The sequence below is a fragment of the Camelus dromedarius genome, chromosome X, assembly GCF_036321535.1.
Source record: "Camelus dromedarius isolate mCamDro1 chromosome X, mCamDro1.pat, whole genome shotgun sequence".
NCBI classification, from domain to species: Eukaryota; Metazoa; Chordata; class Mammalia; order Artiodactyla; family Camelidae; genus Camelus; species Camelus dromedarius.
Genome location: NC_087472.1, coordinates 31724918 through 31742041, shown reverse-complemented (window position 1 = coordinate 31742041; position 17124 = coordinate 31724918). Strand labels below are relative to the sequence as shown.

General features: G+C 43.4%; 1 protein-coding gene across 1 annotated transcript; it reads left to right on the top strand.

The window, feature by feature from the left end:
- The first annotated feature begins 10104 nt into the window (after positions 1–10104).
- On the top strand, positions 10105–16834 carry ESX1 (ESX homeobox 1). Its single transcript, XM_031445204.2, has 5 exons — positions 10105–10145; positions 11154–11686; positions 11863–12205; positions 13251–13296; positions 16322–16834. Exons 1-5 carry the CDS (start codon positions 10105–10107, stop codon positions 16832–16834), a joined length of 1476 nt encoding a protein of 491 aa, XP_031301064.2.
- Positions 16835–17124: the final 290 nt, after the last annotated feature.

Genomic DNA, 17124 nt, shown 5'->3' with positions numbered 1-17124 from the left:
ATGCATCAATGCTTGTAGCCATTGACAACAGTCATTCTACAAGCTTGATGGTCACATTGGCCACAGAAATGAGGCAGAATGTAAAGAAATATCATGGAATTTTATCCTTGACTCCTGGTTACAGCAGAGGCCCAGCCCCTAGACTGGAATTTCGTGTGCAAACGATTCAGTTCCATAGAACCGACCTGAAGGATACGTGGTATTCCAAGACTGGATAGGAAATGCAGAACTTGGTCACTTTTATTGGCCACATAAAATCACCAGGAGTTACAGATATCTCCAGGCTGTCTTTCCTTCCCTCCTGTCCTCTCTAAAGGCTAGGACTACATATGCCAATAGCCTCAGGGAGCTTTCCTCTCACTTTGACAGTGTAGATGTGGTCTCAAGAGTCTGAAGGAATGACAGACAACTGTAGTTCTCCCAAAGGTAGGTATGAGATGCCTCCGTAGGCCTTTTAGATCTCTGAGAAATAATGCCTAGTCTTTCCAAAAAAGCCAGAGTTTTGGCTTCTGACATGAATGAATAATCTATTTATGATATTTACTAAAAACTGACATCACACCACCAGCATTTCCTCAAAAGCCACCCTACTCTTCCCACCAGTCTTTCTGTGGTGGATTATCAGGGGTGCTTTAGGAGCTTTTGATAGAGGTCTGAAAAACGTCCAAAGCCCTGACTACAGTCCCCTTGATGAAAGAAGTAAGAATTAGAAACCAGATAATGCTATGAATGGGCTCCTGCAGGCCTCAAGGAACAGAAAATCCCTCCCCTGCACCCTCACTGCTGGCCATAGCTGGGACAGATGAGTCCCACTGGCAGCAGAAACGTAATCCATGAGTATGAAACTTCTATAATATTACAGCTCCCTTTACTGCAAGGGACGTTAAAACCCAGCTAGACATTGCCTCAGTTTACAGAGCAGAATAAAGACCACAGGTCTTTATTACTTCCTTCATGAAGGGATGATTGCTAGGCAGAAGGATTCCTCATGGGTAGAGTGGTTTAACATGAAATGTGGTTTTCAAGAGCACATCCCTTGTGTAAAGGCCGCTTAGCCTGCATCAGCCCGTCAGCCTTCAGCAACGGGAGGGCAGGAAAGTGTGTCATCTTGGTGTAGTAGTGCCAAAGCCACACCTCGGTCACCCCAAGCCTTTGTATAGGGACATCAGCTCCATATTATCCTGGTATTTAGCTCCTGGAGGTGGGTGTCTAATGCCTCCAAGTAAGAGGAATGAAATACTGATTCATGCTACAATGTGGATGAACTTAACAGTATGCTAAATGAAAGACACAGAAAGCCACATACTGCATAATTTCATTTATCTGATATGTCCAGAATAGGCAAATAGAGAGAGACAGAAAGTAGACTCATGGTTGCCAAGGGCTGGAGAAGGTGGAAATGGGGAGTGAGTACTTACTGGGGACAAGTTACCTTTTGGAGTGACGAAAATGTTCTGGAACTAGATAGTGGTGATGATAGCATAGCATTATGAATGTACTAAATGCCACTGAATTGTACACTTTAAAATGGTTAAGATGGCCTTTCCTGAAGAGTGGTCAAGATGGTGGAGTAGAAGGACACTCTTAGCTCACCATCTCCCAGGAAGACACCAAGAGAGACATCCACGGACCCACTCATTCACTCAGAACACCTGCTGAACTTTGACAGAACATCACCTTCTTCAAAAGACAAAATTCATCACAAATCTGATAGGAGGGGAAAAAAAGGAAAAGGAAATTAGTGTGGGAGCTGTCCCAAGGGGAGGGGGAGCAGCAAAGGAGGAATAGCGCTCAAACGCTGGGTCTCCCCCTCTCCAAGGAAGAGGTCAGTAGGACAGAGGAGGAACCTCCAAGGCTCCGATCTGTGCACAGCAGCCCTTGACCGACAAAGTGAAATGGGCACAAAGGGTCCCTGTGACCCCCAGCCCTAGACGCGAACCGGCGGGGGTGGGACAGGACAGGCTGCCCAAGCCGGGCGGGGGACTGAGGACCATGGTACAGAGGCAACATCAGGGGACTGGAGGGTGCTGTGCGCCTTGACTGGGAGGGTATACAGAACAGAACAGCCTGGGTCCCCCATTAAAAAAAGAAAGGAAGCAAGCAAGCAAGCAACACTGCTGGCGAGCGCTGGGGGGAGGGGCGCCACAGCCTTTGTCTCCACAGACCCAGGGCACCGTTACTGGCACGTTCGGGATAAGAGAGGCAGGGTTCGGCCACAGCCACCATATTCACTGGTGTGCAGCTGCTAGGTGGAGGTGGGGTCGAAACCTGAATCCATACCCAGGGGCTCCGCAACTTCATAGGCGGGACTGAGATCTGTTTACAGCCCCCGGCAGAGGGGACCGTTCTGCTCCAGGGGTGCCTTTGTGGACCCGCGCCTCTAAGACAAACGAGCAAGGAGGGGAGTTCTGGCACACAGCAGGGGTGAGGGGTGGTGCGGCCATTTCCTGCGAGCCCACCTACCGTGCGCGGACCCGGCTCTGGGAGCGGCGCTGACCGGCAGTGCAACCCACAGGCCTCTGGAACATTCGAGCGGAGTTCGCGCAGCAGGGCTAGGGCAGGGGCGGAGTTTGGCGCTGACCCAGTAGTGCACCATGATCCAAGTGTGGGACCCAGAAGTCGGCGTAACTGCGCTGGTAGCTCTGAGGGCAAAGAACCTGGGGGACGCGAGAGCAGCGCACTGACATTTCCCACAGCTTAAGCAGAGACAAGGGCAGAGTCGATAAAGAGTACTTAAAGGACTCCAACCGCGCCACTACACATGGCAGCTCAGAAACAGGTCTGGAAGCCTCCATCCCAACAAAAGGGGAACAGACCTGGCCCCTGTCAGGGCTGTGACAACCACAGAACAAAAAGGAGTCCCTGCTCAACAATAAGGGCAGGCTCTGGTCACCACAACACCGGCTACACCCCCCAATCAAAGGGATAACAGCTAACACACAGGGAAGCAAGATGTGGCAACCATCCATAATAAAAACAGACCTCGTGACAAAATTATTAGGGGCACAGGGTCTACACAGGAATACATTCTCTTTTTTTTTCACTTAAAATTTTTTAATTTATTTTTTATTTTGCTTTTTCTTTTTTCTAAAATTTTTCTTTTTTTAATTTTTAAAAATTGTTTAAAAAATATTTTTGGTTTTGGTTTTGGTTTGGTTTGGTTTTGTGTTTTGTTTTTGGTTTTATTTCCACATCCTCTTTTTAAAAAATCTCTTCAAGACCACAGTAGATCACTGATACTCCATAATCCATAGTGCCAGAGAGATATAAGTAAAATGAAGAAGCAGAGGAACCACTCCCAATTAAAAGAAGAAGAGAAATCCCCTGAAAGAATGATCAATGAAATAGACCTCGATAGTCTACTAGATCATGACTTCAAAAAGGGAGTAATCAAAGCACCGAAGAAAGTAAAAGAGACTATGAATAGAGGCAGAGAATACTTTAAAAAGGAAATTAAAACTATAAAGAGGAGCCAATTAAAAACAGAAAACTCAATGGCAGAGATAGGAGCCAAGCTAAAGGCTGTCAAAGGCACACTAGACAATCCAGAGGAATGAATAAGTGACTTAGAAGACAGGATAACAGAAGTCACCCAATCAGAACAGCAGACAGAAAAGCAAATAAAAAACAATAAAAGCAATATAAGGGACCTATGGAATAATATAAACCATGTGAATCTATGCATAATAGGGATCCCAGAAGGAGAAGAAAGAGAAAAAGGTATTGAAAAGGTATTTGAAGAAATCATGACTGAAAACTTCCTAAACCTAAAGAAGGAATCAGATATCCAATACAGGAAGCACAGAGGATCCCCAGTAAGAAGAACCCAAATAGACCTACACCAAGACATTATAATCAAGATGGCCAAGGTTAAAGATAAAGAAATGATTCTAAAGGCAACAAGAGAAAAACGAAGAGTGAGTTACAAGGGAACTCCCATAAGGCTTTCAGCTGATTTCTCTACACAAACACTGCTGGCCAGAAGAAGAAAAGAGAGAGAAAACAAATAAATGAATTAAGAAAGGAAAATGGATAAATTACAACCAATACCACAGAAATAAAAAAAAAATCATAAGAAAACCCTATGAACAACTATATGGAAACAGATTGGACAACCTAGAAGAAACGGACAAGTTTCTGGAAACATACAGTTCACCAAGACTGAAACAAGAAGAAATAGACCACTTGAACAGACTAATCACTGGAAATGAAATAGAATTTGCAATTAAAAAACCTCCCTACAAACAAAAGTCCAGGACCAGATGGCTTTACTGAGGAATTCTATCCAACAAAGAACTCATACCAGTCCTTCTCAAACTCTTCCAAAAGATTGAAAAGGAGGGAGTACTCCCAAACTTATTCTATGAAGCCACCATCGCCCTGATACCAAAACCAGACAAAGACACTACTAAAAAAGAAAATTACAGGCCAATATCACTGATGAACATAGATGCAAAAATCCTCACCAAAATATTAGCAAACTGAATCCAACAGCACATAAAAAAGATCATACACCATGATCAAGTCGGATTCATCCCTGGGACATGAGAATGATTCAATATATGACAGTCAATCAATGTGATACACCACATTCACAAAAGATAGGACAAAAACCACATGATCATCTCAATAGGTACAGAAAAAGCAACTGATAAAATTCAACACCGATTTATGATAAAAACTCTTACCAAAGTGGGTATAGAGGGAACATATCCCAACATAATAAAAGCTATTTATGACAAACTTACAGCCAGCATAGCACTCAATGGTGAAAAACGGAAAGCCTTCCCACTAAAATCTGGAACAAGACAAGGATGCCCACTCTCACCACCTCTATTCAACATAGTCTTGGAAGTCTTAGCCACAGCAATCAGGCAAGAAAAAGAAATTAAAGGGATCCAAATTGGAAGAGAAGAGGTAAAATTGTCACTATACGCAGATGACATGATACTATATGTAGAAAAGCCTAAAAGTTCCACAGAAAAACTACTAGAGCTGATAAAAGAATTCGTCAAGGCAGCAGGATACAAGATTAACATATAGAAATCAGTTGAATTTCTTTACACTAGCAATGAATTATCAGGAAAAGAAAGTAAAAAAGCAATCCCTTTTAAAATTGCATCCAAAACAATAAAATCCTTAGGGATAAATCTGACCAAGGAGGTGAAAGACTTATACATGGAGAACTACAAAACACTGATTAAGGAAATTAAAGATGACTTAAAGTAATGGAAAGCTATCCCATGCTCTTGGATCGGAAGAATCAATATTGTTAAAATGGCCATACTACCCAAGGCAATCTACAGATTTAATGCAATCCCTATCAAATTATCCAGAACATTTTTTACAGAACTAGAAAAACAATCTTAAAATTTATGTGGAACCACAAAAGACCCAGAACTGCCAAAGCAATACTGAAGAAAAAGAATGAAGCTGGATGAATAACCCTTCCAGACTTCAGACAATAGTACAGAGCTACAGTAATCAAAACAGCATGGTATTGGCATAAAAACAGACATATAGATCAATGGAACAGAAGAGAGAGCCCAGAAATAAACCCACAGACCTATGGTCAATTAATATTCAACAAAGGAGGCCAGAATATACAATGGAGAAAAGACAGTCTCTTCAGCAAGTGTTGTTGGGAAAACTGGACAGCAGCATGTAAATCAATGAAGTTAGAACACTCTCTCATTCCATACACAAAAATAAACTCAAAATGGCTTAAAGACTTAAATATAAGACAAGACATGATAAATCTCCTAGAAGAAAACATAGGCAAAACATTCTCTGACATAAATCTTAGCAATGTTCTCCTAGGGCAGTCTACCCAGGCAGTAGAAATAAGAGCAAAAATTTTTAAATGGGACCTAATTAAGTTTATAACCTTTTGCACAGCAAAGGAAGCCATAAGCAAAACAAAACAACAGCCTATGCAATGGGAGAAAATATTTGCCAATGATACAACTGACAAAGGCTTAATTTCCAGAATATATAAACAATTCATACAACTTAATAAGAAAAAAAAAACCAAACAACCCAATCCAAAAATGGGCAGAGGACCTAAACAAGCATTTCTCCAAGGAAGACATACAAATGGCCAATAAGCACATGAAAAAATGCTCAATATCACTAATTATCAGAGAAATGCAAATCAAAGCTATGATGAGGTACCACCTCACACCAGTCAGAATGGCCATCATTTAAAAGTCCATAAATGATAAATGCTGGAGAGGGTGTGGAGAAAAGGGAACCCTCCTACACTGCTGGTGGGAATGAAGTTTGGTGTAGCCATTATGGAAAATAGTATGAAGATTCCTCAAAAGACTAAAAATAGACTTACCATATGATCCAGCAATCCCACTTCTGGGTATATATCCAGAGGGAACTCTAATTCAAAAAGATACATGTGCCCCAATGGTTCATAGCAGCACTATATACAACAGCCAAGACATGGAAGCAACCTAAATGTCCATCAACAGATGACTGGATAAAGAAGTTGTGGTATATTTATACAATGGAATACTACTCAGCCATAAAAAAATGTCATTTGCAGCAACACGGATGGACCTAGAGATCGTCATTCCAAGTGAAGTAAGCCAGAAAGAGAAAGAAAAATACCATATGATATCACTTATATGTGGAATCTTTAAAAAAAAAAAAAAAAGGACACTATAAACTCATCTACAAACAGAAACAGACTCGCAGACATAGTAAACAATTTTACGGTTTCCAAGGAAAGGGGGTGGGAAGGGATAAATTTGGGAGTTTGAGATTTACAAATGTTAGCCACTATATATAAAAATAGCTTTTAAAAAAGTGTCTTCTGTGTAGCACAGGGAACTATGTTTAGTATCTTTTAATAACCTTTAATGAAAAAAATATGAAAACTAATACATGTATGTATATGCATGACTGGGACATTGTGCTATACATCAGAAACTGACAGGTTGTAATTGACTATACTTCAAGAAAAAATTTTAAAAAATAAAATGGTTAAGATGGTAAATTTTACATATGGTATATTTTACCACAATAAAAATTACATTCATCTTTTAGTTCCATTTCTAGAAATTCTATTTGGTCCTTTTTTGAATTTATTTATTTATTCCTTGTGTTTTTTATGATTTCTCATTGATTTAAACATGGTAAACACTTTCAAATAGCTTGCATCTGATAAGAAAGCATTGGAGAGCTACATCTTTGGTTTATTGTTTGTACTGATGGTGGCTTTTTTAAAAGTTGTGGGCATCTTTGGCTGGGCTTGATCTGTGAGAATCTTGTCAAAGTCTCTGTTAGGAGTAGACGCCTCCAAAAAGGACCAGATTTGCTTCTACCACATATCTGGATTTGCCTCTAAAACTGAATTGGGCTATGCTGATAGTACTCACTTGAACTCCAAAACCACATGAGGGCAGGCTTGTGATTGCAAACATCAAAGAATGCCAACAAGAAAATGCAAAGAAAATTTACAGAATGGAAGGAAATACTTGCAAACCATAAAGAGTCTAGTATTCAGAATATATAAAGAAATTTTACAACTCTACAACAAAAAAACAAACATCCAGTTAATAAACAGGCAAAAGACAGAAATAGACATTTCTCCAAAGATACAAATGGCTAATAAGCACATGAAAATATGCTTAATATCATTAATCATTAGAAAAATGTAAATCAAAACCACAGTGATACCACTTCGCACCTACTAGGATGGCTACAAAGGAAAAAAAAATCCTGAAAATAACAGGGATTGGCAAGGATGTGTATAAATTGGAACTCTCGTACACTGCTGGTAGAAATGTAAAATAGTGCAACTGCAGGAGAAAACAGTTTGGTGGTTCTTCAAAAAGTTAAACCTATGACCCAGAAAGCCCACTCCTAAATATATACCCAGAAGAATTGAAAACAGATATTCAAACAAAATTTGTACACGAATGTTCAAGCAATCATAGCAATCAAAGCAGCAATAGTCACAATCACCAAAAGGGGAAACAAGTCAAATATACATGAAGTGATGCAAATGAATAAGCAAATGTGGCATATCTGTGCAATGGAATATTATTCAAACATAAAAAGGAATGGGGTACTGATACATGCTACAATGTGGATGAACCTCAAAAACAGGATGATAAGTGAGAGAACTCAGACACAAATGGTCATGTATGAAATATCCAGAACAGGAAAATCCATAGAAATAGAAAGTACATTACTGCTTACCAGGGGCTGCAGGGAGAGGGGACTGGAAAATGACTGCTAATGGGTATGGACTTTCTTCATAACATGATGAAAATGTTTTTGAACTAGATAATAGCAAGGGTTGCACAACATTGTGAACATACTAGAAATGACTGAATAGTATATTTAACTTTTAAAAAGTAATAGCTACCATTATTGAGCATGTTCTCCCTACAAAGCATCATTCTAAGAGGGTTCAAATCCAAGATCCAACACTTACTAGCTGGATGCCTTTAGGCAAGTTACTTAACCTCTCTATGACTCAACAACATCATCTGTAAAATGGGGATAATAGAAATATCTACCTCCATAGGTTTGTTATGAGGATTAAATGCATTAACATGAATAAAGTACTTTGAACAGTGCTTGGCATATAGTAAGAATTAGCTATGTGTTAGCTACAGGCACACCTCATTTTATTGTGTTTCACTTTGTTGTGCTTTGCAGATATTGCGCTTTTTACAAATTGAAGGTGTGCAGCAACCCTGCATTGTCAGATGATGGTTAGCATTTTTTAGCCATCAAGCATTTTTAAATGACGGTACCTCTGTTGTTTTTTTAGACATGCTGCTATTGCACACTCAATAGACTACAGCATAGTGTAAGCATAACTTTTATATGCATCAAGAAAACAAAAACTTCATGTGACTTGCTTTATTTCATGATTTGCTTTATTGCAGTGGACTGAAACTGAACCCACAATATCTCCGAGGTATTCCTATACCGTGATCATTTCAATTAATCCTCATAACAACCCCATGAAGTTGGTACTATTAGTTATTTCCACTTTACAGATAAGAAAACTAAGGCACAAGGAGAATGAGTAACTCACCAGGTTAGCCAGCCAGCAAGTGGCAGGCAAAGCTAGGATTCAGACACCAGCAGTCTGGCTTTAGTGTCCCTGCTCTCAACTATTGCCATGCTGAACCTCACATAAATCTCACATATCAAGCACTTGAATTCATAGCTATTTTTGCCGAGGATGAGATTCAGTTAGGTATTTAAGGTTTTCAAAAAGTGAATCAATGTAAGTAAACACGTTAAGTAAATACTACCATAGCTGGTACCCAGGTATGGCAAAACTTTCACAGGTACGTGAATGACTGAGGTGCAGAAAACACTGGAGTAAAAACCATGGAAATCTAAGCTGTGACAGAACATATTGAAGCTGTTACCCATGGAACATCCCTTGACATCTGTTTGAAAGCGAATTGGTCAGCCATTTATTAGCTACCCATCACCCCCTGGGAACATATGACCACAGTGGTGGTCACAGTGCCCGAAAACATTGGAATTTCTTTTGCAGTTAAAAGAGAAAAAATTAATATGAAACAACCCAAATTATATTCATCTTTATATCAACACAGTTGTAAAATATAATTTAAAAAAATTTTTATGGAGCCAAGGGCCTAAGAAGGCAAAAATGCGTAGGGCTCAGAAAAGCCCGAATGTGATTCTGACCTATGGGACTCGTGACCTCTCCCTCTTGACTGTGTCTACAAGGAACCAGCTCAGCAGCCAATGCATATAGCATCCAGCTCCTTTTAGTGTGCCCTCGGTGGTGAGCAAAAGCCAAGAGACCACGTTTGGGAAACCCAGCACTACTGGATCACAAACCTCTGGCTTAGGGAGATCCAGCAAGGCTCCGGAGCAAGGGGGGAGAGGCTTGACCCAGAGCAAGAGGAGGAGGAGACCGCTGAACCCCTGACACTCAGGATTTTTAAAGACTACCCAGTGGCTTGCTTCCCCAAATACCTTAATCTTCCTCCATTCCTGCGTGGAACTTCAGCATCATTTACTCCTTTGAAAGAAGACGGCAAGAATATGGTGAAAAGCGCCCAGAATTACATCAGACTCGCTCTTACGACTATGATCAAGCGGCTTGGCTTCCCTGGGGCTCAGTTTTCTGGGTAAAAAATGGGGAAATAATAATGGTAGTTCTTAAAGTAAAAGTAGGATAAACTATGCACAGTCCCAAGCAGGGGACTGGTTTTTAAAAGTGATTGTTATAATACGAGGGACGTTAAAACGTCCTGTAACATCAGCGAACACTTCTTGGAGGAAGAACCACAGTCTTCATTCGTGGCCCGGCCCTTTTTTAATTTGATACATCGGTGGGTTGGGGGAGGGGAAACAGCTCAGTAACATAATTCTATTTTTTTAAAATGGAGGCAGAGAAGAGGAGGGGGTAGTGGAGAAGGCAAGGGACTCTTCCCAGGTCTATAGTGCTGGCCCGGGAATAAGGCGTGCCTTGGGCGCCTGCAGAGCGGCGTGCAGTGAGAAGCCCAGCAATAGCAAATGTTGCATGCTCCAGGCGCTGCAGGAAGGGGCCCGTGCAGCACAGGCATTCTTGGATGCACTAAGCACTTGGCAGCTTTCTGCACTTGCACTGACGTGGGTTCATTATTAAAAATCTTAAGTCCTTGGAGCTTTCTCAAGAAGCACGTAGGGTTTCTTGCAGCGTGCATCTGAGCACCCGGACTGCTCCGCAAACCCAAACGCAAACTCCAGCTCCCGGAATGCACGGTGGGATCTGATTTCTAAAATCTCGTGCTAACAGCCTCCAAGTCAATCATTTTGTCTTAGCCACCAGCAGAATTCGCGGATTTTGCACACGAACGGAACAGAATCAGATAGTCCTATCCATCCCACCAACTTCTAGGAAGGGAGAGCCTTGCTTAGAGCCCAGTGCAGGAGAAACTTAACTTCGCTCTAGTGTGCTTGGTTTGCTGAGGGCTCCACGCTTTCCCCAGCCCTATCTCTCCGCCTTTTCCTCTGGGGAAGCAAGGAGTACCGTGACATTCGCGGGCTGCGGAACATCGAGGGCTGGGCGGAGGAACATTAGCCAAACATTTCTGCGCGAGCTCCAAGAGCTCGTGTAAAATCGTGCCCCCCCCCAAACGGCTTTCACAATCCAGCACAGCCCCTTCCTCCAATCAGACACTTCGTCTGAGTTGGAAACAGTCAGTTAAACTAACTACAAGTTGGAACCACCGTTCCCCGAAAAAGCGCGCCCACGACCAGCTCTATTCTCACGCTCACTCGCCCTATTTTACTTACTCGCCCTATTTTACTTACACGCCCCGGCCGCAAGCGCGCCACCGTCAGGTCCCACCGACACCAATTAGAGGCAAGGTAAATGCTAGCAGTGGGCGTCTAACCGGCGCGAATGAGTACACTTTGAACCCGCGGAAGGCAACATACCCCTATATAAGGCGCGCAAGCCTGAGAGTCGGCGCCAGAAGAGGTCCCGGCGCCACAAGTGCTCCCCACCAGGACACTGGTCCCAGCTCAAGCCCAGCTCCAGGGATCCGCACGACCCCAGCGCAGTTTGCAGAAGCGCGAGGTTTCATCGACAGCAATCAGAACATGAATCGTTCTCCTGGCTGCAGCCACTCTGGCACAGGCTGTTACAGCCTGGGAGTCGGCGAGGGCATGGAAGAACTGAATGGTGGGTGCCTAGACGGGGACAGGTGCTTTGGCAAATTCCAGAGAAGGAACTTTCCCTGGGAGGGGCGAGTGGACGGGACGCTGCACGGCAGTCGCTTCTCTTGCATCTCAGCCCTTTGCCCCCTCCAGTGCACGCATCGCCCTGGTATCTCTCTTTTTGCTCTTCTCTTTTCCCAGATGTGACGCCTCCCGTGCTCTCGGAGGTTGTAAACGGAGAAGGGGCGGAGGGTACAGGGGCCGAACCTGAGCCCGAAGTAGCAGCAGTAGCAGCAGCAGCAGCAGCAAACTACATTGGCTCGGCAGAGCCCAGACCCTTGGACGACGAAAACCGTGAGGGCGGCGGCAGCGACGATGACCTTGAGCCCCCGGAGCAGCAGGTGGAGGTGGCCCCCCCGGCCGCTGAGGAGCCACAGGTCGCGGAGAGAAAGCAGCGCCGCAACCGCACTGCCTTCACCCAGCTGCAGCTGCGGGAGATGGAGAACCTTTTCCGTCGCGTTCAATACCCCGACGTGTTCGCGCGGTGAGTACCTGGCTCCGGAGGCGCCCAGTTCTCCCGGGACCCACGCTCATCCCGGGGCGCCTTAGTCTCTTTCCCGGGACTCTCCCTCTCTTCTCCTGGGCCAAAAGCCACTTAGAAGACTCAAGGGCGCCGGATCCGCCCTAGCTCTCTGGGGTTGGGGCAATGCCTATAGAGCTTGTGGGGTGCAAGACAGAAGCGGGACTAGAGTGAAGCGAGTAAGGCAAGGCCGATTAATCCTGCTTTCATTTAGAAGTTTGGCAATTTGTTCATCGTAGGATTTTTGCGTTCGTTTTTATATTTTGAATATTGCATTAAAATATGTATCGTGATTACTCAGCTTTTTCTCCCCCTTTAAATTTTGCGCACGAGGGGAGCACCTCTTTTGCCCTACCCTAGTCTCGACCCTGCCACGTGAAACGCTGTTTCCAGGCGGCAGTTCTGACCCTTAAAACGACCGTGACTCATTCCCGTCGCTTGCTTTCCCCGGAGGACCTGTCGTCCAGATCCCCTTCGTATACGAACGGGCAGGACTATTCCGGCCCAATAGGAATGAAGGACCAGGACAAATCCGTGTGAGGTTTAGGCGCGCCATTTCTAATTTCGCTGTATTCAGCCTTCGCCGGCCAAAGAGCAAAGAGATTTTCCCTTGAGCGCTTGGACGACGTGGTTTGAGAGTTCACCTCTCGCTTTTACAATGAATAGAAATACTCTGGTTCAAAACACCAATTTTTTAGTATTTTGGCGTTTTATTTATTTTCACGGAGGAATCTCCCAAGAAAAGAGTTTCAGGTTAATTCTCTGTTGCTTCCCAAACAGAAAAAAAAAAAAATGTCATACTCAACTAACAGACACACTACCAGGAATTTTCATATACATTCCCTTTTTATATTTTACTTAACAGATAAGGGGTCCATGGGAAAACCCTCCCTAAAGCAAACCTCAAGCTGTATTTCAGAAAACTGCACCGGGAGGAGGGGTAGAAATGTAAATGATACGTCTTATCCGTAATTCCACATGCTGAACCTTTGCAATTTTACCCCCTCAGAGAGGAGCTTGCAAGACGTCTGAATTTGACTGAAGCCAGAGTGCAGGTGAGTAAATCTTAAAAGAGGGATTGGCAGGGCAACCATTCTAAAACATACTTTAGGTTTTGTCCTGGAAATTCTCAAGTTGGTGTGTTTTGTTGTCTTTTCCATGTTTATTTTAGCAAGTGAGTTTTGAACATTGGGTGCTTTTAGGGTGGAAAATGGGACAAGTAAGCTCTAGCTTATGGGAATTTCCCATTACTAGAGGGAATATGACTTCCTAAAGGGAAATAAATAGAATACACATCTCTCTCCTCCTTTCTACACACACACACTTCTTTCCAATAAATAAATTTCATCTCCTTCTAACACTGGCATCTTTTAGGAAGGATGTTAGTCCTCCCTAAAGGAATATTCCTATATTGGGGCTCAGTCTCACCTGGGAAGTATTCAAATTAATGCTCTGAAGAGCTAGGTTATAAGAAAGTTCAACCATACTAAATTATTTAAAATACTTAAAACCAAGCATAAGCTCTTGGCTAAATGAGTGAATTTATAAATATTTAGACATTGGGGTGAGGGAGTAATTCAAACACAGAACATAGTACATGAGTAACTAATGTATGTTTAAACTGAAACTGATGGCGGGGGGAGTGGCTTAAAAGTCCAAGTCCCACCCAGTGCCTAATACTCCTGCCGCTCTTTTTCAGTATTTTGTAAAGCAGAGCGGCAGCCTTAAATTTTTTTTAACGCCTTAAATTTTAATCTTTTTGGAAGATTTTGATGTCAGCCTGAAAACATTGCTAAAAATATTGCAATTATGGTGGTAATGGGGAAAGGTTTGCAAGCTTTGAAAAATTATTTTTTATAAAATGAATCCAAAAAAGAGAAAGAACAATTTTGAATAGTTTCCACTAGTCTAAGGAGGGGTGAAAAGTTAGAGAAGAATTGTATACACTTAAATACACAGAGGCCATACATATTTGACTTTATGAAACTACTAGATGCATCTGTGAATGTATTCTCTTGAAGAATTTTTAGCATCTAAGAATTTTGGGGGTCCTTTTTGGTGGTATTATTTTGAAAAGGTAGGTTTTTCTGGAATTTGATTAGTTGTGAGGGTGCTCTCACATCAGGCCAGATTCTCACCTGTGTTAATTTATAATATATTTTCAGTTACTCAGGCAGTGATTACAAATTTGTAGGTCACGAGATCAAAAGTGACTAACTGAGGTCACAGAACACAATAGTTACATCAAAGAAGTATTTCCCCCCTCAAAAAAGATAGATATGTATATACCTGAGATGGCTTAGTGGTTTTACCCCAGAGCACATGCATGAGGACAGTGATGGAAATGTATTGCCCATCTGCGGGTGGTGTGTGATAGGAAAGCAGGCCACTGGATGCTGGCATCCTAATGCCACAGGCTGGACCAACAGTCAAGCATGGTCTCAAAAGGAGTCCTCCACTTTCTCACACAGACAAGGTAAACCCAGAGGAAAAGAAAAACAAGGTTTGCCGAATTGCTCTTCCCCATCCCTGGGTTTACATAGTTCTCTCAATGGATTTCTGAAGGGAAAATGAGCCAGAAAACATAAATAAGGAAAAAGACAATGTTCTCATAAATTTCCAAACACTACAGCATGAATTTCCCCAAGAAACTTAAGAGATACTTCCTCCACCCATCTTTTGCAAATATAGTGGATCTGTTTGATGATACCAGCATTGGGAATATGGACCTGATATTGGCCCATCCCGAAATTTTCCATATGTGGGCTTTGGTTATGTTTAGGGCGATTTGACCACAGGCACATTTGAATCCCTCTAAACTGAGCTCTGTTACACTGGCCTTCTTCAGACTTCATATTTGTGCAGTAGAAAGACACCAAATCCTAAGATGGGAGAGAGGCTTCAGCAGGCAGAGAGAAAGGGCCCTTTGTCTCGTTTAAAACTTGCAGTTTAGGAACTTTCAAAGGGATTAAATACAATGCAGACCCCATCAACTAGTATACTAAGAGGACACGAAAGTCTAATTCACAACTTGTTTGTTTGTTTGTTAATAGTTGGCAAGCATTTAGGGAGGAGCCTCTTTTGTGACCCCTACCCCACGTGATTGAACATAATTGGACCTTCCTGCCTTAGGAATGAGTGATGGGATTGGGGTCTCCTGGATAAGGAGTGGAGCTGGCAAGGCCTGGGTGTCCTACTACTCTGGGTAGCAGTGGCACCCGTCCAGAATCCTGAAAGTGCAGCTAGAGCTGAATGAGCTGACCTCGTCCTGAGCCCGCGAAGGTTTGGAGAGAAGGGCAGATTGGAGCATGCAAAACTGACAGCGGTGATAATACGGTGCCCAATATCTTATCTGGGGCAAAGGATTTTGAGTTTAGTGAATTTGGATTCATTTTGGCTAAACAATCCTTAAGGCTAATGGCTAAAGTATCAAGGCAGTGCACAGGGCTTCAGTAACTCTCATGTCCCAGCGATATAAGCCACAAAGTCTCTGGGACCTCCCCCTTGACATACCACCTGTTTAGTTTTAATGAGGTTTCAGAGAAAGACTCCTTAAACATTCAACATGCCCATGAATTAGTTATTTCAGACTGAAGATGGGCTTTTCGAATAGAGGGTGGTTCCCCTCAGTATGATTTTAACTGGGCCCACCTTTATCCCATGCTCAGCATCCCCCAAAACCAGGGTGACATTGTCCCTGATGAAAAGGGGGTGGAGGCAGCTAGACAGCTGATGGTCCAGCGTTTCTTTACCCTGTTCCCTGGCATGAACATTAACACCAGAGACATGGTGCAATTCATCAGTTCAACCTGCATCCCAGATTTGGGGGAAAAACCATTGCAGAATATTAAAAATGAGAGAGAGATAAATCAATGGGCTGAAGTCTGGGCTAGGCTTGGTTCACTAAGGACGAGGGAGGAGGTGGGCTCTTTACTGTCCTAAGTTATTTTACCAATAAGAAAATAGCTTCTCCTGCTGCTGTTGAAAATCTCAATGGCAGAGTTGCAGGTCATATGTTTTTCATTATGTTATTAACTGTTCAATATACTAAACCAACTCCTTTTCCCCCTCTGATTGAAGGTTTGGTTTCAAAATAGACGAGCCAAGTGGAGAAGACAGCAGAGGGCGATGATGTTCAGAAACCTGGCCCCAGTTGCCGTGGGTCCCCCTGTGGGGATAATCCTTGATGGGCCCTATCATGCAATCCCTGTTCTGGAGCCTGCATGGAGATGTGTTCCTCTGTTGCCACCGCCAGGCATGCCACCTCGGCTACCCCGGCCACGACCCCTGCCCCCTGGGCCACCGCCACCACCCATGTTCCCTGGGCCACCACCCATGTTCCCTGGGCCACCACCCGTGTTCCCTGGGCCACCACCAGTGTTCCCTGGGCCACCCGTGTTCCCTGGGCCACCCGTGTTCCCTGGGCCACCCGTGTTCCCTGGGCCACGCCTGTTCCCTGGGCCACGCCTGTTCCCTGGGCCACGCCTGTTCCCTGGGCCACCCCCGCCACCTGTGCCTCCCTTTGCTCTGGCCCCTATAGGTGTGGCATGGGCCCCTGTCATCAATGGTCATTTCGCCGGCCCCATTTTCTGAATATGAGCCTCATGACAGTTTTTCTGAAGTGTTTTTCTGCCAGATAGGAATTGTGCACAGCACATCAGAAGTAGTTCATCAGATACCTGTTAAATGAATTGAGTAAGTGAACAAGATTGGTGCCTGTTGTTTTTGGAGAGCCTGTTGTATTTTCAATAAAAGATGCAAACTAGCAGTATATTGGTTCTTGGCATCAAATGGGATAAGAAGGGTATGTATGGGGATTGCAAAGGCAATGCAATTCAAACCATGTCAAAGCTTCCTTTCATAATGTCACAGCCCCGAGTCAC

Coding starts and splice junctions, on each gene's coding strand:
- ESX1 (XM_031445204.2), top strand. CDS start 10,105: ATGATCAAGCGGCTTGGCTTCCCTGGGGCTCAGTTTTCTGG. Junction 11,687..11,862: donor GGGCATGGAAGAACTGAATG/GTGGGTGCCTAG, acceptor CTCTTTTCCCAG/ATGTGACGCCTCCCGTGCTC. Junction 12,206..13,250: donor TACCCCGACGTGTTCGCGCG/GTGAGTACCTGG, acceptor TTACCCCCTCAG/AGAGGAGCTTGCAAGACGTC.